Source organism: Euleptes europaea, chromosome 4, assembly GCF_029931775.1.
Source record: "Euleptes europaea isolate rEulEur1 chromosome 4, rEulEur1.hap1, whole genome shotgun sequence".
In the NCBI taxonomy this organism is placed as follows: Eukaryota; Metazoa; Chordata; class Lepidosauria; order Squamata; family Sphaerodactylidae; genus Euleptes; species Euleptes europaea.
Window position 1 is genome coordinate 123,451,254 of NC_079315.1, and position 22,117 is coordinate 123,473,370.

The 22,117-nt window shown below is 56.3% G+C and overlaps 1 protein-coding gene across 1 annotated transcript in view; it reads right to left on the reverse strand.

Annotated features, from left to right (window-relative positions):
* NPR2 (natriuretic peptide receptor 2) overlaps nt 1–22,117 on the reverse strand; it is a 54,934-nt gene that overhangs the window by 21,012 nt on the left and 11,805 nt on the right. The window contains exon 3 of the mRNA XM_056849109.1: nt 14,364–15,714. Within this exon, the coding sequence (XP_056705087.1) occupies nt 14,364–15,714 (1,351 nt within the window). The remainder of the gene's footprint in view (nt 1–14,363; nt 15,715–22,117) is intronic.

The window sequence follows — 22,117 nt, forward strand, 5'->3', positions numbered from 1 at the left end:
AGAACAGTCCCCTCATCTGCCTCTCTCTGCTGTCTTCATTCAGCTAGAAAATGCGCCTGAAAATCCACGTGCTTTTTGCCTGGTGTGCCGCAGCTCGCTCTCTTTCTCTCTCTCTTGCGCGCGCGCACACAGTGTTTCCGCAGCCAGTGGCTAGTGGAGTGAGTTGTCAGGGATCGGGGCTCGTACAACAAAACACACGAGGCGGGCATCAGTCCAGAATAACCGCTACACTGCAAATCAAGCTGGACTTTGCCACTGCGCCCCCCCCACTTTAATAGGCTGCTTTCTAGTCAGTGCTTCCAGCAGCTGTGAGTTGCCCATTACAGCTGGGGGCCCTAATCCTGACCTGTCCAAGAGTTGTCCAAGGCCAGGGGGCTCCTGGGTGGGCGCCTGGCGGCAGCGAGCCAGATGGCTCTGCAGGGAGGGGCCTTTTCTGATGGACACCTAGTCTGCTTGTCTGTCCCCCCACCCCTAACCCGGTTTTCTTTTGTTGGTACTAGATCCAGACCACAGAGGTGTTGCTGGTCTGGAAGGGGGATGTTTCAGGGTTTCGCTCCTGGTCTGGTGCGGATAGAGCCGGCCTCTGTGTGTGTGTGGGGGGGGGGGGGGGTTGAAGCACCTGGAGCTGCTCAGCCTGGCTGCCGGGTTGGAGTCGTGGGCAAGAGGGCCTCCTGGCAGCTGCGTGTGTTTGACCCGCTCCCTCCGTCCACGCAGCCAGCCTGGCCGGGCAGAAGCCTCTTTCCATAATCTCTCAGCTCGTGGTCACGCCCTCTACGTTGGGCTTCCCTCAAAGACAGCACAGAAACCGCGGCCGGTCCAGAGTTCAGGAGCCCCAGGCCGGTCGGGGGGAGCCCCTGGAAGCCTCTCCGGAAGCAGCGGCGTTGGCTGGCCAAGCTCAACTCAAGGTGCTGCTCCTGGAATCAAAAGCCCTTCCGGGCCGGGGGTGGGGAGGGCTGATCCCGGACTGCCTCCTCCCGCAGGTGCCAGGGCGCCAAGTAGGGTCTTCGGGCTGCCAGATGTGCTCCTGTTGAGGGTGGCCAGCCTGGCATTGTTCAGAGCCCGGGCCTGTTCCATGGAGACGCCCACCCTGTGGAACGGACTCCCTCAGGAGGTGAGGAGAAAGCTCCTGCTGAAGATCTTCAGGAGACACTGCAGGGCTGGTTTGTTTGTCAGGGCTTTTGATGGAGTCTGCAGGCATCTTGGGGGGAGGTGTTTTTTGTTTTTATATCATCTGGTTTTCTTCTGAATGTTTTAATGGCTGCAAATAATTTGAATATTAACCTCCCCCAGCACCAGGGCAACAGCCCCCTTCCCCTCAGGCCTGCAGGTAGGACTCCTTGTTTGGAAAGGGGGGGTTGAGTGAGTGAGGCTCTTCCTGCTTTCCTTGTGAGACAGCTGAGCCATCAAAAGGCCTCAGGGGCAGCTGGGACCACGTTCCCCACACCTGCTTCCCTGCAGAGGATCGTTCCATGTCGGGTCTTTGTAGCTGATCCATCCCCCCCCCCCCCGTGCACTGCTCCAGTAGACACCCCCCCCAAGTGCTGGGGGGTTAGGACTGAATCATAGAATCATGGACTTGGAAGGGACCACCAGGGTCATCTATTAGCCACTGACTATCACAATTTTCTAAAACAAATAAATAATACAGTGGATTAACAAATAAAATATTAAAATAGATAATGGGATATACTAAAACGTTTCAGTTTAAAAGATACGTAGTTGATCCTTCCAATGCCACATTAAACTTTATTTTCTTTGCTGCAAGAGCAAAGAAAGAGACTCTATATGATGCAGATGCATCAATATCAGATAACAGAAATGCAATTTTCTCCGCATCCAGTTCACCCCCCACACACACAATGTAGGAAATTCACAACCACTTCCCTCCACACTCCCAATGACCCCCTACTCCACACCCAGAAGATGGCAATAACAACAACAGCCCTCCAGGATCCCTGGCCAATCAGGCCTGAAGGAAAATTGCTTCCTGACCAGTGGCGATCGGCATTACCCTGGGAATGCAAGAAAGGGCCACGAGAGCCAAGCACTGATGCAACCCTTCCTGCCCTCCCTCTCATGATTTGCCTAAGGTCATAGAAGCAGCATTGCTGACAGATGGCCTTCTAGCCTCTGCTTAAAAACCTCCAGGGAAGGAGAGCCCACCGCCTCCACTGAGGAACCACTCTGACTGTTGGAAAGTTCTTCCTAATGTTTAGCTGAAACCTATTTGGATTTAATTTCAACCTGTTGGTTCTGGTCCGACCTTCTGGGGCAACAGAAAACATTTCAGCACCCTCCTCTATATGACAGCCCTTCAAGTAGAATAAGAGTTGGTTTTTATATGCTGACTTTCTCTGCCATTTAAGGCAGAATCAAACCGGCTTACAATCTCCTTCCCTTCCCCTCCCCACAACAGACACCCTGTGTGGTAGGTGGGGCTGAGAGAGCTGTGACTAGTTCAAGGTCACCCAGATTGCCTCATGTGTAAGGAGCGGGGAAACCAACCCGATTCTCCAGATTAGCCTCCGCCACTCATGTGGAGGAGTGGGGAATCAAACCCGGTTCTCCAGATCCGAGTCCACCGCTCCAAACCACCGCTCTTAACCACCACACCACACTGGCTCTCCACCACACTGGCTCTCTTGAAGATGGTGATCATATCCCCTCTCAGTCTTCTCCTCTGCAGGCTAAACATACCCAGCTCCTTCAGCCTTTTGTTCGTAGGACTTGGTCTCCAGATTCCTCACCATCTTAGCTGCCCTCCTCTGGACCCGTTCCAGGTCCTAGTCCAACGCACTCCAACCACCACACCAAGCTGATTCAGGGGTGCCACATTTTCGTGGGAGGAAACAGAGACTCGCAAGAACTCCTTCTTACCCTCCCCCCCAAGCCAGCCGGCTCTGCTGGTCCAGGTTCCCAGGAGGGGCTCCCACAGCTGGTTCCCATTGCAAAGGTCACGCGGGATCATTCACCACGGCCAGGACTGACTCCCAGGCCGCAGGGCACCCTGGCCCTGAGAAGGCCCCCCTCCACAAAAACAACCACCACTGACCCTGCCGCTGGGGCGACACCCCCCCCCCGGAAAACTGCAAAAGGGCCCCTGAGCCGAATGCTGGGAAGCCCCCGGGGGAAGGGTCTCTGGCCGGCTGTTCCCTGCAGCAGCACAATTCCGGGCGGCCTCTGCACCCCCGCCCACGGCCGGCTGGACTCCTCGCCATGCCCAGATTCCAAAGGGTCCAGAGAGTGCCGCCCCCCCCCCCCGCAGCCTCTTTTTGCACACACTGGCCCTCCGACTCTGCAAAGGACTGTATCAAGGGGGCTTCCCCCATGCAGGGCTGGAGAGAAAGGGGGCCAGGCAGGACGTGGAGCTGTGCACGAGCTGTGGGGAGAGCCCTGCTGCCTCAGGACGCTGGGCCAGAAACGGCACGAAAACATGTTTGGGTTTGTGGTTGTGCTGAAAGAATGTGCAGGTTCCTGGATTCCAGCACCTTCTGCTGCCTGCCTGCCCGCCTGGCTGCCTCACTGGAAACAGAGGGGCGCGAAGAGCAGCTCCGGTTACCGGAAAGAGGGGGCGGCTCCGTCCCTGGCACCACTCGCCCGCCCACGACAGGCGTCCCGGGGCCGCAGCCAACTCCCACTTGCTGGCCTCCCAGAACCTCAGCCAGGCCGCATGGCCAGGGACACGGACTGCAGCAGAGGCTCCAGAGGAGAGGGAGGCAGGCCTCCCCCAGCCGGGGCTTCAGTTCCCTCCCCCCCCCCATGCTGCTAGCCACACTCCAAGGCTCGCCCCGTGGAGACCCCCCCTCCAGTCTCCAAGACAGGCACTGCCTCGGATGCCACGGCCCTCTCCACGGAGCACCATCTGCCCACTGTCTCTGCACACCCGCTAGTGGGTAGCCAGGACTGGAAAGAGAGGCCTCCCAGCCTCACCAGCAGCAGCCAACCCCCCCCAAAAAGCCTGAATGTGTCCAGAGGGAGAACCACCAGCCCTCTTTGCGGGGGTGGGGGGGATGTGCAGGGATGTCTTGGCTCTTGTGCAGGGAGGGAAAGGGGTGCTGCTGATGCCAGAGCTGCACTGGCCTCACCTGCCCCCCCCAAGTGAGCAAATGCCATGGGGAGATCCCATGTGGGAGGGGGCATGGAAGTCCACCAGTCTGCTGTCCTGGGTGGAAGGAGCCGGATTCCAGACAGGCGAAAGAGCAAAGCTCTCTCAGGTGGGGAGGGGGGACCAGCAAGGCACCTGCCTCGGGGAGTCTTGTCTCTCTGGCCTTTTCGCTGAGTGTCAGGCATACCTGGCTTGCAGGCATGGGACCAACACACCTGAAGGACCACCTACTCTCTCTGGAACCTGCCCAACCTTCAGCATCACCTTTGGAGGTCGTGTTCAGGTGCCCGCCCCCCCCCCCCGCCTTCTGAGATTAGGTGGGGGGCAACCCAGGAGAGGGCCTTCTTGGTCATGGCACTAAAGCGAGGGAGATTCATCTGTCCCCTTCTGTTGCCATCTTTGCCAGCGGGTGAAGACGCTTTTGTTTTGCTTGGCAAGCCCTCAACGGTCCCTCCTTCCTAATCAATGTTTTGTTCATATTTTACCAGTTTTGTAGATACTTTAAGATTGTTTTTAAGCTCTTTTAAATGCTGTTTTAACGATGTATGTTTTTCTATGTTTTTATTATGGTGTTTCTTAATTTAATTTTATCACCTATGTTTTTAAATCATTAGCTGCCCTGGGGGCCCCCTGGTACGGGCAGAAAGGCAGGATATAAAGTCCTTCCGCTTGAGCTTTCTGAAGCAGTCCTGGAGAAGACAGAAGTCGGGTCCTCCTAGTTCAGCGAGTGGTTTAAAAACAACCACCAGCCCACCTCAGGAAGCACAGGGTGGGTGGGAAGGAGGGAAGAGAGAGCGGGACCCTCGAAGCTGCTTCCTTTCTGAATGGGACCCTTCGCCCATCCCAGCCAGTCCTGTCCACTCAGACGGGCAGTGGTCTCCGGCAGAGCAAGGCCCTCCGCATCCCCCCCTGCCCGTTTCTTTTAACTGGAGAGGCCGTCGGGGACTGAACCCGGGACCTTCAGCACGCCAAGCAGATGCTCTGCCACTGAGCCACCACGGCCCCTCCCTATTCGTTACCAGAAAAACCTCTCGTTTGGGTGGCTTTTTACAAGGACCAGGCAGGCTCCTGGAAGAAAAGACAACCAGCAACGGCTACTAAGTAGGACAGTGAAATTGCCACAGATACACGGGAGGGAAGGTTGAAGGAGCTCAGGATGTTCAGCCTGGAGAGGAGAAGACTGAGAGAGGCTATGAGAACCACCTTCAAGTACCTGAAGGGCTGTCACATAAAGGAGGGTGCCAAGTTGTTTTCTGTTGCCTCAGAAGGTCAGACCAGAACCATCGGGCTGAAATTAAATCCAAAGAGTTTTCGGCAAAGAAGAAGAAGAAGAGTTGGTTTTTATACCCTACTTTTCTCTACCAAAAGGAGTCTCAAACCATCTTACAATCACCTTCTCTTCCCCTCCCCCACAACAAGCACCTTGTGAGGTAGGTGGGGCTGAGAGAGTTTGGAGAGAACTGCAACTAGCCCAGTCTCCCAGCAGGCTTTATGTGGAGGAGGAGTGGAGAACCGAGTGGTTCTCCAGATTAGAGTCTGCCGCTCTTAACCACGACACCACGCTGGCTCTTCCTGACATTATGAGTGGTTCCTCAGTGGAGCAGGCTTTCTTGGGAGGTGGTGGGCTCTCCTTCCCTGGAGGTTTTTAAGCAGAGGCTAGATGGCCATCTGTCAGCAATGCTGGTTCTATGACCTTAGGCAGATCACGAGAGGGAGGGCAGGAAGCGTTGCGTGTTTGGCTCTCGTGCCCTTCTTACCTGCCCAGGGAAATGCTGATCACCACTTTAGGGTCAGGAAGCAATTTTCCTCCAGGCCAGTTTGGCCAGGGATCCTGGAGGAGGGTTTGGGGTGGGGTTTTTGTTTTTTTGCCATCTTCTGGGCATGGAGTAGGGGGTCACTGGGGTGGAGTGGGAGGAGGTAGCTGTGAATTTCCTGCATTGTACAGGGGGTCAGACTAGATTTCTCTTGAGGTTCCTTCCAGTTCTGTTACGATGTTTAATGTGCCTGGGGGGCCTGGATGCCGAGCATCTGAAAATGGCGGGAATGCCCAATTAAATTCAGAAGTGAGGACCTGGTTCAGTGATGGGGGGGTGCCATTGGTTGGGGTCTAAGAGAGTCATGTGTATGAAAGTGGTGGACCTCCGTTTTAGATATCCTTTGTTATGATGAAAAAAAGTCATGAGAATGAACTAGGATAGCTTTTATACATTTTAAGTAAATAGTTTGAGTCAATGCAGTAAAAGCAGGAAGACACACGGAACTAACATTGCAATAAACGATTATCCGATTCCCTTATAAAACCTTCCTCCTGCAGGGTACCAGGACATGGCAGTTCTAATCCCTTTATTAAAATCCCCTCCCAAACATTTCGGTTTTGCGTGTTCTGTGGGATGGCAGAAGGGCACGCGAGTGGGCAGCTGCTGCTCCTGCTTCAGAAGGCTCGGCTCAGCCAGGCAGAGCTGCCAAAGAGGAGGGTGGCAGGCGAGGTGGCCCCCGCAGATGTGAGGCCCTGTGGCCACGAAGTGCCCCTCGCTGGTGGTAACCAGGAGCTGAGCGATTGCAGGAGGGGAGTGGCATGCCCGCTCTGGCTATATTGGTTTTTTAATGTTCATTGTTAACATCTAATTGGCTGCATACTGTTGTTACCTCTCAAGTCCTGAGTTGCTTGGGAGAAAGATGGACATATAAATATTTTAAAATGAACAGCTAAATGTGCACACTGATGGATCCCCAGCCCCTTCCCAGACTGGTCCAAACAAGCCGGACTTCCCTTGCGGCTGAGCCAGAGGGTGGCTCTGAGACCCAATGCCAGCAGGGTGCTAGGAGCTGCACAAAGCACCGCAGCAACGTGGGCTCGTAATGGGGATGCAGAGAGCAGCCATTTCAAGTCGGCTCCAAGTTCACTCCAGTAGGAAGACTCTGGCATTTGTAAATCTGGTCATTTGAAGAATCTAGTGTTGATTTTTGGTGAGAAAAAAATCTGAAACCTGGCAGAACATCCAACTAGTAAAAAGCAAGATCTGAAATTCAGAATAGTGAATATGAACAGCAGGAGAGAAAAATCTGTTCAGAATACAGGAGCATTTGATGTGGCCCCCGCTCAGAGGCTGAAAAAGTACTACACCCACCTCCACCCCCACAAGGCATGCCCAGGTCACTGTGTGTTTGTGTGTGTGTGTTTCTCTGCACCCTTGCCAGGCACGAAAGCTTCCCAGATTTCTCTCCCCAAAGGCTGTGTTTTGCAGCAGCTCTACCTCCTGGCACCTTCTTTCAGAATCCCAGATGGCTGCTCAAGGGGCTGCTTGTTTGACTGGAGCCCAGCAGCTGGGCTCCAGCACTGCAGTTTTCCACTCTCCTGACCCTAACCCAGTCCACCCACCCACCCCCACACACACTGAATGGCCCCAGGGAGAAAGAAATCGCAAAGAGGAGTGCATTTTTCTCCCATGGGCATAAGTAGATGAGCAGAGCTGGGAAGGGGGGAGGAGATTTTGGTCAATAAAACAGCATGCAGGGAAGGGTTTAATGTACACACAGCCCCAGTGCCACTGCAGTCAGCCCCCACCCCACCCCCGCTGTGTCATGTTAACAGGACCAATCATCCCCTGCAAGGCTCTTAGTCCCTCGGAGGGAAGTCCAAACAGGAGGGGAGGACCCCCTCCCGGCCATCGGCAATCATATTCTCATTAAAAGCAGCCATGGGAGGAGGGAGAGCTCACTGGATTGGGGCCATGGCACTGGGGAAGGCCCCCCCCTGCACCATGCCCCCACAACTCCCCATTGCTTCTATCCCTGTAGGGGGAAAGGAAAGCAGAGGTGTGTATTTTCCCCAGCTGGAGTCCCTGATCGACCCCCCCCCCCACACACGTGTGTGTGTGTGTGTGTGTGTAAAGTGCCTTCAAGTCACAGCCGACTTATGGCAACCCCTTTTGGGGTTTTCATGGCAGGAGACTAACAGAGGTGGTTTGCCAGTGCCTCTGCACAGCAACCCTGGTATTCCTTGGTGGTCTCCCATCCAAATACTAACCAGGGCTGACCCTGCTTAGCTTCTGAGATCTGACGAGATCAGGCTAGCCTGGGCCATCCAGGTCAGGGCCCCCCACACACATACACCAGGTTAAAGGCCAGGAGACAGATCCAAGCGGAGGCGCCAAAGAGCAGGCACCTCACCTCACCTGGCCCTGCAAAAGGCTCCCTACGGCCACCTACGGGCATGGAGCGGGGCGGACGGGTGCTGCCTGGGCGGAGCAAGGTTTGTCCTCAAGACCAGCTAGCTCCAAGTGCCCTGGGGAGGGAGGGGCCCCGGCTCAGTGGCACAGCCTTCTTTCCATCACGTGCAGAATGCCCCCCATCAATGCCCCCCCCCCCCAGCTTATAGAATCAGGGATTCAGGGATGGGAAAGACCTCTGAGATGACGGAGAGCTGCTGCCGGCAGTGGAGACGGTAGTCACGTTGATCCACAAAAGGGCTAACTCAACAGAATGCAGCGTGGTGCTTTGGGGCAGGGCAGCTGTGCTCATGACAGGTCCCGAGTTCAGTTACAGGATCAGGGAGCAGGCGACGTGCCCTCAAGAGTTGGACTCAGCAGGATCATCTTCTCAGTCCTTGGCAACCTCACCAGTCCAGAGGCTCAGCTCGCAGGTGCTGTGAAAGATGCTCCTTTGGCGGGCGGGAGGGCTGCTGCCAGCCGGAGGAGGCCCTGAGGGACCAAGGGTCGGATTCACACACAGGACGCTTGAGACACCTTTGGGAAGCGGCCTGCAGCCTGCCTGGTACTTCCCAAGTGCGACAGCTGCTGTGGCTGAATCTTTGGTTGTCAAAGGCTGAAGCCGAAAGATCAAATTTCCCGTGCATGGAGGGAGTGGGAAAGGGGCCACGGGCTCTCTCTCTCTCTCTCTTTCCTGAAAGCTACAGACAAGAATGCAGGAGGGTGTGTGTGTGGAGAAGGGCCGTGGAGCTGAGCCCGCATGGACTATCTGCTCAGTTTGTTTATTCCCAGCAGCTGTTTGGGTCTCCAAATCTTTTAGGCCTTCCTTCCCATCCCAACAAGGTCTCGAAGGCATACGCAGATGTCACGAGAAGATCCCAGGCCCCACAGCACCCTCTGAAAAAGCCACGTTTTCCCCCTGTTTGCAATGGGTCCAGCAGGGTGTTTCACAGCTGTGGCATCACCACTAAGCAGGCCTCTCCTTAATCACATCTTGGGCAGAAAGGTTAGCGGCTCAACCAGAATGCCACTAGGGCAGCCAGGGAGGTGTCAGGGTCAGAACCCGCTCCCCCCTCTGAACTGGGCCCAAAAACAAGCACACCGCCAACAAAGACGGGAGTCGCGCAATCAGGATGGAGCACGCCACTCTGTTCCGCGCGCTCCCTGCGAAGCTCTGCCAGATGCACTTCCAACTAGCGGAACCTCCAAGACAGCCTGACGGAGAGAGACCCCCCCAACACCGCAGCCGAGGGCCCTTCCACTGCCAAGTCACACCGCAGTCAAAGTGGGTAAAGGGCACACGCCCCTGCCCCACACTGGATCCAGGTACACCCCCACCCAAAAAAACACAGAGAAGGGTGGGCCAGAGCAACACTTTTATTTAAGATAGTTTCAGGGGGCCAGCCGGGTTGGTCTAAAGCAGGAGAGCTGGATTCAAGTCCAGCAGCACCTTAGAGAACAAGATATTCAGGGTAGGAGCTTTTGAGAGTCAAAGCTCTGAACCTCTGAGTTCTGATGAATCATAGGGTTGGAAAGGACCATCCGGGTCATCTAGTCCAACCCCTACACAATGCAGGAAATTCACAACTGCCTCGCAACCCCACACCCCACATCCAGTGACCCCCATGCTCCATGCCCAGAAGATGGCAAAAAAAAAAAAAAAAAACCAGGATCCCTAGCCAATTTGGCCTGGAAGAAAATTGCTTATTGTCACCGCAGTGGTGATCAACATTACCTTGAGCATGTAAGGGCCACGAGAGCCAAATGCTGACTCATCCCTTCCTGCCCTTCCTCTCATGATCTGCCTTGGTTCACAGAATTGGCCTTGCCGTCAGGTGGCCATCTAGCCCCTGCTTAAAACCCTCCAAAGAAAATCATCCTGTATCCTGACTATGTCTTCTACTGTATTCACTACCCCTCCCAATTGAGTATCATTTGCAAGTTTAATATTCCTTCATCCAAATCATTTATAAAGCTGTTAAGCAGCACACGTCTCAGGACAGACCCCTGAGGCACTCTACTGATCACTCCTCTCCAAGTGGATGAGGAACCATTAACAAGCCAGCGTGGTGTAGTGGTTAAGAGCGGCAGTTTGGAGCGGTGGATTCTGATCTGGAGAACCGGGTTTGATTCCCCCACTCCTCCACATGAGCGGCGGATGCTAATCTGATGAACTGGGTTGGTTTCCCCACTCCTCCACATGAAGTCAGATGGGTGACCCTAGGCTAGTCACAGCTCTCTTAGAGCTCTCTCAGCTTCGCCTACCTCACAGGGTGTCTGTTGTGAGGAGGGGAAGGGAAGGTGATTGTAAGCCGGTTTGAGTCTCCCTTAAGTGGTAGAGAAAGTCGGCATATAAAAACCGACTCCTCTTCTTTGGGTATGATCTGTCAAGAAGTTACAGATCCACCTAACAGTAAGAGAATCTAAATTACATTTTACCAACTTGTCAACAAGAATATTATGTGGAACTTTATCAAGAGCCTTACTGAAATAAAGATAAACTATATCTACAGCATTCCCCTGTTCCATCAAGATAGTGACTTTCTCAAAAGAAGAGGAGAGGTTAGTCTGACATGACTTGTTCTTGAGAAACCCGTGCTGGCTCTTAGTGATCAGATCCATCCTTTCTAAATGCTCAAGAACCAACTGTTTGATGATTTATTCTAAAACTTTTCCTGGTATAGACATCAAACTGACTGGTCGGTGGTTACCCGGATCACATGAACACATGAAGCTTGCCTGGTCCCTTTAACTGGAGATCCCCCGAAAATCTTGTTGGTCTCTAAGGTGCTGCTGATTTCGAATCTAGCTGTGGTGAGGATGCAATGGAGGAGAGGAAGGTGGGGGCTGGCCCCCTTTGCATCCCCACTACAAGAGGAAGGCAGGGCGCAAGTGAAATAAATTAATAAAAGTATTTTCTTAAGGCTGATGGCACTAACCCTACGAAAGGATCCTTCCCATTGTTTAAAAAAATGTGCAAGAAACTCCTCAAAGAACACAGGCGTTCCTGCCCAGTGACCCCCCACTCCCACCCCCAGCTGAGCTGTTCCCCTGGCCTCATGCCCAGGAACAAGCCAACCTCTACCTGCCGTACAAAGAACTCAGTCTCCCCCCGCCCCACAATTGCTCAAGTGATCAGACCAGCAACTCCCCCAGCACAGTTCCAAGACAAGGCGAAGGGGATGGATATAACAGAAAGGCAGCTGGGGGGGGGGGGAAGCTCTCCTCCATGCGGCTACAAACCCGCAGGGCACTTGGGAGACCCCGTCAGAGGCCGTGAGCATCGCGACCAGGAAATAAGAAATGTACGGAGCCAGTTTTTCTTCAGGTGGCAAAATGTAATGGTGCAAATGGCTTTAAAAGGAGGCCAGAGAGATTTGTGGTGAGTCCCAGGGCCAGGAGGCAGCATCAGGGGAAGGCCTCGGCCTCTGCGCCCTGTTGCTGGACCTCCAGAGGAACTGGTTGGCCGCTGTGTGAGATGGGATGCTGGACTGGATGGACCCTCGCTGGCCTGATCCAGCAGGGCTCTCTTCGGATGTTCTTATGCCATGGGGACTAAATGGAACCTCCACGTTCAGAAGCAGTCAACCTCTGCATTCCACCAATGCCAGGAGGCAATATGAGGGGAAGGCCTCGGCCTCTATGCCTTGCTTGTTAACTCTCCAGAGGAACTGGCTGGCCGCTGCATGAGGCAGGACGCCGGACTCGATGGCCCTTCACTGGTCTGACCCAGCAGGGCTCTGCTTAGGTTCCTGGATGCCAAATTCAGTTTAGCCTCTGACTCATCTGAACGTTCATATTTGGATGGGATTAAGTTATTTGCTTAGATAATATATGTTCTGCCTTTCATGTTTTCTTAAAGTGGCTATCAAAAAGGGCTTTTAAAAATTGCAGTTATGTTTAATGACTCATGGAGGAAAATTTAAGTGTCTCATAGAAGTTGGCAGGGGAGTTATTTCTTTCGCCTGTCACTTTGTTTGACAAAAAACCCTCTAAAAGAGATATGGTGGGGTGGCGGCGTAGGGTAGAGGGGGTGTGTGTAATACCTGTTCCCATGAACCCACCCGACCACTGTGGTCACTTTTAGAGGCTGAAGCTTTGGGTGCCCCCACCTTCCGAGATTAGGCAGGCGGCAACCCAGGGGGAGGGGCCTTCTCGGTCACGGGCCCCAAAGCTCTGGAACTGGCTCCCCAGGGAGGTCCCCTTCTGATGCCATCTTCTGCCAGCGGGCAAGGATTTTTTTGTTTTGTTTAGTTGGCATTCCCTCAGTGACACCCTCTTTCCTAAGTGTATGTATTACATTTTGTATGTATTTTGACTCTTTTAAAAATTGTTTTAATGATGTATGTTTGGGAGAGGGGGTTGATTTAAATGGTTTTGTGATGTAATTGGGCCTGGGAGCAGACAGCAGGGCAGTGTGAGGAAGGGCTTCTCCTGTCCCTTGCGCCACAGGGACCGCAGCAGCCCGGCCCCCATCTGTGGATGGTGACGCTTTCCCAGACAACCAGGAGGGGGGGGGGAGGGAGGCACACGGTTAACAGCTGTGGGGCTGTCAGCCCCTGGAAAGGCAGAGATAGCACTCTGTATTCCCAGCGCCATATTAAGAGTTTGAAAATGTTATAAAAAACTTCGCTTTGAAAGGGTTTGGGGATACCACGGCTTCTAAATGGTTGGAAGACGTCTTCACAGCTAAAGGGGCCAAACAAAGTGCGAACGGTATTTTTTATAACGTTTTCAAACTCTTAATCCATCAGAGGGAATACAGAGAAAGTGCGAACAATATTTTCTATAACATTTTCAAACTCTTAATACATTGCTGGGCATACAAGTGTGGTAACCCCCACAGCATTGCTGGGGCGGGGGAAGCTGAAGTAGGGCTCCCTTGCAAAGGGAGGCAGCCTGGGGGGTGGGGGTGGGGCTAACAAAAGGCCTTGCAGCAGGTCAGCTGAAGCTGCCCTGGGGGCTCTCGGCACCAAGGAGGGGCCCGCCAGAGCTGACAGGGGCCTCAGAAGACCCCCACCCACCCACAGTCACTGCATCTCTCCTGCAGTGGATCTGCTCACAGCCCAGAGTGCCCCCCCCCGCACCCACCAGCACCACACAGCTTGGAGGGAAAGCCCCCCCCCCTGCAGCCTGCGGTGTACGGGGCCAGTCTGCAGGCCGGGCCGGGCCGGCCAGGGGGGCGGCGGGACCTCTCCGCCGGGGCCTCCGGGAGAGAAGCGGGCGGCCGCCCCTCCTGCCTCCCAGCCGCCGCCGCCGCCGCCGCCCTGGGCCGGGAGACGTCCAATGCCGGGGGGGGGGGGGCGGGCGCGGCCATTGCGGGCATTCGGGCTGCCTGGCCCCGTCGCCCCGCAGCCCCGCCTCTGAACAGCCGCCCTCCAGGTGGGGCGGGGGCTCCAGACGGGCGCGAGGCCCCCCTGCTCTCGGGGGACCCCCGCACCCCGCACCGCAGACGCCACCCGGCTTGGGGGTGGGGGGTGGGGGCTCGCCGCAGTCTGGCGCTCTCCCCCCCTCCACGCGGAGCCCCAGGCCCGGCCCACCGCCCACCGGAACACGGCCCCGGGGAGGGCGGCAGGGCCCGCCAGCCGTTCTCCGCGGGTGCTCAGCGGCTGGGGGGGGGGAGATCCCACGGGGGGCTCGACCTGCACCGCTCCCCAAGCCCACACTAGGCGGATGCTCTTTCGGGGGGCGGCGAGTGACGGGAGACCCCCCCCCGTCTGGCGGAGGAGCGAGGCAGGGGCTCTGCTGGTCCCAGGTGGATTCGGGGAGCCGGGCAGGACGGCCCCGCCCCGCGCCCCCCTCCCTCCCTCCCTCCCTCCCTCGGGACCCCGCCGCCGGGCCGCCCCCCACGGAGCAGCCGCCGCCGAGCCCTCGAGGGCTGCCGCCCCTCTGCGCCGCCACCCTCGGGCCGGCCGGCCGGCCGGGAGGGGTGGGGCGCAGGGACGCGGCCTGGGGAGAGGGCTGGGCGGCCCGGCGAGGCGAGGCGCGGCTGGCGGGCTGGCCCCCCGCCCCGGAGCCCCGCCCCGGCGCGCCTGGGCCGCGAGACCCACCTCGCCCGTTGGCCTTGATGAACTGGACGGCGGTGTCGGGCCCGCCGCCTTCTTCCTGGCCGCCGCCCGGGGCGCCGGCCGGGGCGTGTCGGGGGGGCGCGTAGATGTGGTAGCGGACGGTGAGGTTGGCGGCCTCGTGCAGCTCCTCGTAGACGCCCTCGATGGTGAAGTAGAAGGGCCGGTCGTCGGTCTTGCGGTCGGCGTAGAGCAGGGCGGCGCGCGCGCTCCAGTTGAAGGCGGCGTGGAGGCGCGCGGCCAGGGCGCCCAGCTGGGCGGCGGAGGGCCCGAGGCGCACGAGCGTGCGGAAGCCCTCGTGCTTGCGGCCGAAGCCCGACGCCACGGCGCCCGCCGTGAGCAGCGGCAGGCGCCAGTGCGCGGCGAAGCGGCCCACGGCGGCGGCCGGGTACACGCAGCCCGGGCCCAGCAGCACGTCGGGGTCGTGGTAGAGCTTCAGGTCCACGGCCTGCAGCGGCGCCACGTACTCGGAGCACGCGCCGTCCAGCTCGGACGTGGCGAAGAGGGTGCGCACCGACAGGCCGCCCGCCCGCAGCGCCGGCTCCAGCGCCTCCAGCGCCAGCCCCAGCGCCGGCGCCACGCGCGGCCAGGCCCACGCGTAGCCCACGTTGTGCTGCGGCAGCACCGCCGCCAGCCGCACCTCCGTGCCGCCGCTGCCGTTGGCCCCCTCGCCGCCCGCCCGCGCGCCCCACGCCGCCGCCACGGCCAGGCCGGCCAGCGCCACGGCCAGCAGCGGGGGCCGCCCCATGGCGGCGCCGCCTCGGACGGGGGGGCGGATCGCGGCGGGGCCTCTGCGCAGCTCTCCGGCTCCCGGGCGGGTGGGCGGGCGCGCTCGGCAAGCAGGGGAGCGCTTCTGCAGGGCGGCTGCGCTGCGCTGCGCCGCGCCGCGCTGCCCAGGAGAGGCCGCCCCCTCGGCCGCCCGGCCCGGCCCGGCCCGGCCCGCCTCCCCCGCCCCCTCGGACGCCTGGCCAGAGGTGGAGGGGCAGCGCCCCCTGCTGCCTCCCTCCCTCCGACGCCGCGCGCCCAGGCGCGGGGCCGGCCTCCAGCTCCCTCTCGCCTGGCCGCTGCTGCCCAAAGCCGCCGCAGGCCGGGTCCCGCCCTGGCTGGAGCCGGCCTGCCGCGAGGGTCCGGCCTCCGTGGGCGGCCCGGTCGCGAGCCCTCCCAAGGCGACGGGACGAACCGCCCAGGCTGCGCGCTCCGCAGCAGGCGGCCTGTGCGGCGCTGCCCAAGGGAAGGGCGGCCGGGGGCGACCCCGACGGGCCAGGGGCCGGCGCGCCGAAGCGCTTGCGGGGCTCGGCACCAGGCCGAAGGCTGCCAGCCGCGGCCTGGGCAGGTCCTGCAGACGGGGGCGGGGGGGTGGAGCCGGGGGGGCTTCGCTTGGGCAGGCGGGGGGGGGGGCTCCGTGGGTTCTCTAGCGCCATCCAGGCCATCCTCCGAAGAAGCCATGTGGGGACGGGTCTCTGTGGTCTGGAGAGGCGCTGCCAGTCCGCCAGACCTCCTTCCTGCCCCACCAGGGACATGAGAGAGAGCTGGAAAGCGGAGGCCTGGCTTGCCCGCTCTGCGCCTCAGGAAAGGCCCGGGTGGATCAGACCCAGGAGGGCCAGCAGTCTGTTCACCCCCAGGGGCCTCCCGGAAGCCCCCAAGCAAGGCGACGGCAGCAGCAGCCTCCTGCCTGGGTCCCACCGCACCCAAGATAATAGGCCTGCTCCTCTGAGCCTGGAGAGAATTGGGATGCATCACGACTAGTATCACCACATCCTGGGGCAGGGAGACCTCAGCAGGGTACAAAGCCATCGAGTCCACCCTGCAAAGCAGCCACTTTCTCCAGGGAAACGGATCTTTCTGTCCTCAGGAGATCATTTATAATAGGGGAGGGACTGGCTCAGTGGCAGAGCATCTGCTTGGCATGCAGAAGGTCCCAGGTTCAGTCCCCGGCATCTCCAGTGAAAGGGACTAGGCAAGGAGGTGATGGGAAAGACCCCTACCTGAGACCCTGGAGATCCGCTGCCCGTCTAAGTAGACAATATGACTTTGATGGACCAAGGGTCTGATTCAGAAGAAGGCAGCTTCATGTGTTCATGTGTACCAGGAGATGCCCAGGCCCCACCTGGAGGACCTCAACCCTCTTTGAGGTGGGGACACCTAAGAGGCTTGACCGGCAGGCGGTTCAAGGCAGAGACCACCCTCGGGGTGTCACTGAGAGAACACCCCCCCCTCCCTTGGATGCTCAGGATGAATGAGGAGACTAGAGGGCTGTGCCACAATGGTTGAGGGCTGGCCCCCCTCCCCTGTCCCTGGATCGGGGTGTTCTGGCCGACCCTCCTCCGGGCAGGATGCTGACCTTTGTGTCACTGAATTGGGCGCCGGAGGAATCTTAGAGTTCTAATTTAGAATTGTGGTTTTAATTACTAAATTGTATATTGATAACGTGGCTCGCGTTGTGGAAGGACCGTGTGATGTGAGCCGCTCTGAGCCCAGTTCTGGCTCAGATAAAGCAGGATACAAATTGAAAAATAAATACATAAAATAAAGGCGGTGAAAACCAAGGCAGATTGTGAAGAGCTACAGGAGAATTGGGTGTGTGGGCAACACCGCCGCAAATGAACCTCAGTGTTGAGAAGGGGAAAGTGATGCACACTGGAACAAAAAAAATCCCAACTTCAACTCTATGCTTATGGGGAAGGAGACCTGGGGGTCACAGCAGGTGGCTCAGTGGAAGTGTCCACCCAGCATGCTGCGGCAGTGAGAAAGGGCAAACTCCTCCAGGCTGGGGATATTAGGAAAGGGACTGAAAATGAAATGGCCACTATTCTAATGCCCCCATCTAGATCTTTGGTGAGAACCAGCGTGGCGTCGTGATTAAGAGCATCAAACTCTGATCTGGAGAACCAGGTTCTCTTCCCCGCTCCTCCACATGCAGCCTGCTGGGTGACCTTGGGGCCAGTCACGGCTCTCCCTCCAAACCCTCTCAGCCCACGCGGGGTGGGGGTGGGTGGGCAGGCAGTGGCCAGCCCCACGTCTCTTGCCTTGAAAACCCTACAGGGTCACCATGCGTCAGCTGTGACTTGAGGGCACTTCCCCCCACCACCATTTGGGGTTTGAGCACCTTCCCCACGAGGAAAGGCTAGGAAGCCCGGGTTTTCAGATGTGGAGAAAGATGGCCAGGGAGTCCACGCCTGCAGGGACGGTGTGCTCCAAGCCCCAGGATGCCTTTTTGTCTCTTCCGGCCTGGGGTGGGAGTGGGGGGAGCAGCTTCAGAGGAGCAAGAAGGGCCAGTGGGAGGGCTCCCCCTCCCAGCTCAGGCCTGGCCTAACCCTGCAGCAGAGCGGACTGTTACACATTCTCAGGATTCCCCCGCCCCCCCAAAAACTCCCCTACTTTAATGATTCCCTCTAAGCCTAAAACTCTGCCCTCCCTGATGTGCCTGGGATGTGGGGGATGCTTTCACAAGGAGGGCCCTTCCCATGGGGCTGATCTGCCCCAAGCTCAATGCCTTGGGGAAGAAGAGTCTCCCCCCCCACACTTCCCCACCGCATGGTGGTGGGTTTGTGCCCCTCCTGGGGGCTCCTTAGTTTCTGTCCAATCTTTCTCCAACCTGCTGGGGCTGCCCCGCATGGCCTGGAGGTCCCGCAGAGACTACCCCCGGCTGACCGGCCCCCTCTCCCTCCCCCCCCCCGGCGCTTGCCTCGCCGGCCAGAAGCGGGGCCGGGGGCCTGCGGGGAGAGGCGTGGGCGAGCGGACGGGCCGGCCGGCACGCGCCCCCCTCCCGCAGCGGCCCCTCCTGCTCCAAAGCAGGCGCCCCACGGCGGCGAGGGTCGGGCGGAGCAGACGACTCCTTCTCGGTGCACGAGCTCAGCTGCCCCCCCCCCGGGGGGAGGCGGGCTGCTGGGCGGGGCGCAGCTCCCGGAGCGATTCCCGTCGAAGAAGCCCTCCGGCGTCCTTGGGGTGGGGGCCAGCTGGTCGTCCGGCTGTGGGTTTTTTAATGTGGCACCTGGAAGGTTGTTTCCTCGACATAGCAGAGCGGGAGTCCCGGAGCGCCTTGAGGAGCAGCCGGCGGGGGGGGGGCTTTGCCGGGTCCCCGAAGGGCGCTCCGCCCCCCCCCGGCCTCCGCCCCCCCCCGGCCTCCGCCCCGGGAATCCCGCCGGCCCGCCGCGTGTCGAGGGTGCCCTCTGGTGGCGAGCAGTGGGGATGCAGCGTCCCGGGCCGCGGAGCTGCCTGCCCGGCGGATGAGCGCGCGGCGCGGCGCGGCGGCGAGGCTTCCGGCTTGTTCTGCCGGTGCGGTGGCTCAGCCCTCCGAAGTCGGCTGAGAGGAAGGGCTCATCTGTCTCCCCCAAACTTGATCAAAGACCCCTGGGCGGGGGGGGGGTCAGGGATGTCCTCCCAGGCTGCTGATCAGCTGGGAGGTGGTGCCAAAGTCTGCGCCAAGGCTCCTCTTTCCCAGGGCGGTGGGGGGTGGGACCAGCTGGGGAGACAGGGAGGAAATTAACAGGACGCGTGATCCCTGGAGATCGGGGGGGGGGGGGGGCAGGAGGTTGGAGGTGTCCCCCATTCTGGATTGGGTTGCATGGCCCTCAAAGGAACATGTCCCTAGTCTGGGGGTCCTCTTGGACCCAGGCCCACTGCAGGGTCACCTGTGGCCAGGAGGGCCTTTGGCCAGCTGTGGCCTTTTCTGGGCAGGAAAGATCTGGCCACTGTGGGGCCTGCCCTGGTTACTGAAATGCCCTTTGCATGGGGGCTGCCCCTGAACCCCTTGTAGCTTCCTCCACCATTTGAAAAAGGAAGTTTTCAGCCAGGCAGGTCGGAACTTTGTGGAGTTTGTCTCCCGGCACACATCAGGGAAGTTGAAGTCACCCATAACCGCCAGGGCATGTTGCTTGGATTCCTTCCCTGATCCTCACCCAGATACTTCCCACTGAGCTGTCACCCTCCTCCTAAATTATTTCTTGACAAGTAAAACCTTGCATTACATACAGCATGACACCGCCACCTCTTTGACCCTTTCGTTTTTTCTTGAACAACTCTTATCCGTCCACAACTACATTCTGGTCATGGGAATCATCCCACCAAGTTTCTGTAATGCCTACTAAATCATATCCCTCTGGCTGCATCAGAAGCCCAGCATTGCTGGGGGGGGGGGGGGAGAGAGATATAAGATTAACAAATAAACAAATAACCTCAAGCTCTTTCTTCTTATTGCCCAAGCTTTGGGGCATTGGTATCCCCGCACCTTTGGCTCCATTAGACTCTGCCCTCCCAGGTGGGCCTCTGCTGTTTGTGTGTGTGTTAAGTGCCGTCAAGTCGCTTCCGACTCATGGCATCCCTATAAATGAAAGTTCTCCAAAATGTCCTATCTCCAACAGCCTTGCTCAGATCTTGCAAATTGAAGGCTGTGGCTTCCTTTATTGAGTCAATCCATCTCTTGCTAGGTCTTCCTCTTTTCCTGCTGCCCTCAACTTTTCCTAGCATGACTGTCTTTTCCAGTGACTCTTGTCCAAAATACGATAGCCTCAGTTTAGTCATTTTAGCTTCTAGGATCAGTTCAGACTTGATTTGATCTATAACCCACTGATTTTTGTGATTTTTTGGCAGTCCACGGAATCCGTAACACTCTCCTCCAACAGCACATTTCAAAGGAATCTATTTTCTTCCTATCAGCTTTCTTCACTGTCCAGCTTTCACACCCATACATAGTAATAGGGAATACGATGGCATGAATTAATCTAGTCTTGGTGGCCAGAGTCACATCCTTACACTTCAAAATCTTTTCTAGCTCCTTCATGGCTGCCCTTCCCAGTCTCAATCTCCTTCTAATTTCTTGGCTGCAGTCTCCCTTTTGGTTGATGGTGGAGCCAAGGAATAGAAAGGCTTGAACAATTTCAATTTCCTCATTGTCAACCTTAAAGTTGTGTAATTCTCCTGTAGTCATTACTTTTGTTTTCTTGATGTTCAGCTGCAGTCCTGCTTTGGCACTTTCTCTTTTAACTTTCAGCAGTAGTTGTTTCAAATCTTCACTATTTTCTGCCAATAACATAGTGTCATTGGCATATCTCAAATTATTAATGTTCCTCCCTCCAATTTTCACTCCACCTTCATCTAAATCTAATCCAACTTTCCTAATTATATGTTCTGCATATAGATTGAAGAGATAGGGAGATAAAATACATCCTTGTCTGACACCTTTGCCAATTGGAAACCATTCCATTTCTCCATATTCTGTTCTAACTGTGGCCTCTTGTCCAGAGTACAGGTTGCGCATTAAAACGATCAGATGTAGTGGCACACCCATTTCCTTTAAAACCAGCCATAGCTTTTCATGATCCACACTGTCAAAAGCTTTGCTGTAATCGATGAAACACAAGCTGATTTTCTTCTGAAATTCTCTCATATGCTCCAGTAACCAGCGTATGTTTGCAATATGATCTCTAGTGCCTCTTCCTTTTCTGAAACCAGCTTGAACATCAGGCATTTCTTGTTCCATATATGGTAACAGCCTTTGCTGTAAGATTTTGAGCATCACTTTACCTGCGTGAGAAATTAATGCGATGGTCCGATAGTTGCTGCAATCTTTGATGTCTCCTTTCTTGGGAATTGGAATGTAAAGGATCGTTTCCAGTCTGTGGGCCATTGTTTTGTTTTCCATATCTGTTGGCATATTCTTGTCAAGATTTTGATGGACTCCGTTTCTGTGGCTTGGAATAGCTCTATTGATATCCCATCTGCTCCTGGAGATTTGTTTCTCCCGATTGCTCTCAATGCAGCTTTCACTTCACTTTCTAAAACTGTAGGTTCTTCTTCAAAAGATTCTTCTTGGAAAGAATCTTTTATCCTTTCATCTCTTCTGTATAGTTCTTCAGCGTATTGTTCCCACCTTTTCTTTATTTTGTCCTGTTCAGTTCATGTATTTCCATGCTGATCTTTCAGCATGCCTAACCGTGCTTTAAATTTCCCTTTGATTTCTTGGATCTTGTGGAACAGATCTCTTGTTCTTCCTTTTTTGTTGTTCTCTTCTGTTTCTTTACACTGGTTATTATAATAGGTCTCTTTGTCTCTAAGTGCGAGTCGCTGGAACGTTGCACTTAGACTTTTGATTCTATTTCTGTCACCTTCTACTTTTGCTTCTCGTCTATCTCTGGCAATTTTAAGAGTTTCCTCAGACATCCATCGAGTTTTTCTTTTCTTTTGGCTACAGGAATAGTCTTTGCACATTCTTCCTTGATAATATCTCTAGTTTCCACGCATAGTTCTTCAGGTTTACATTCACTTTAACTCAGTAATGCAAATCTGTTCCTTACATGGTCTTTAAACTCTTCCGGAATATTGCTCAGATTGTATTTTGGTGCTATGAATGTTTTGGGGTTTTTCTTAAGCTTTATCTTGATTTTCGATATTAACAATTCATGATTGGTACTGCAGTCGGCTCCTGGTCTTGTTTTGGCTGAGAGAATAGAGCTTCTCCATCTTCTGCTTCCAATTATATAATCTATTTTATTTCTATACTGGCCGTCTGGTGATGTCCATGTATATAATCGTCTATTTGGTTGCCTGAAACATGTGTTTGCAATGAACAGATTGTTGTCTTCACAGAATTCTACGAGGCGTTCTCCTGCTTCATTCCGTGCTCCTAGCCCAAATTTGCCAACAACATTTGATTCTGCTTTGTTTCCTACTTTTGCATTCCAATCACCTATGATTATCAGCATATCTTGTTCAGGTGTGTGATCAATTTCTTCCTGAACACT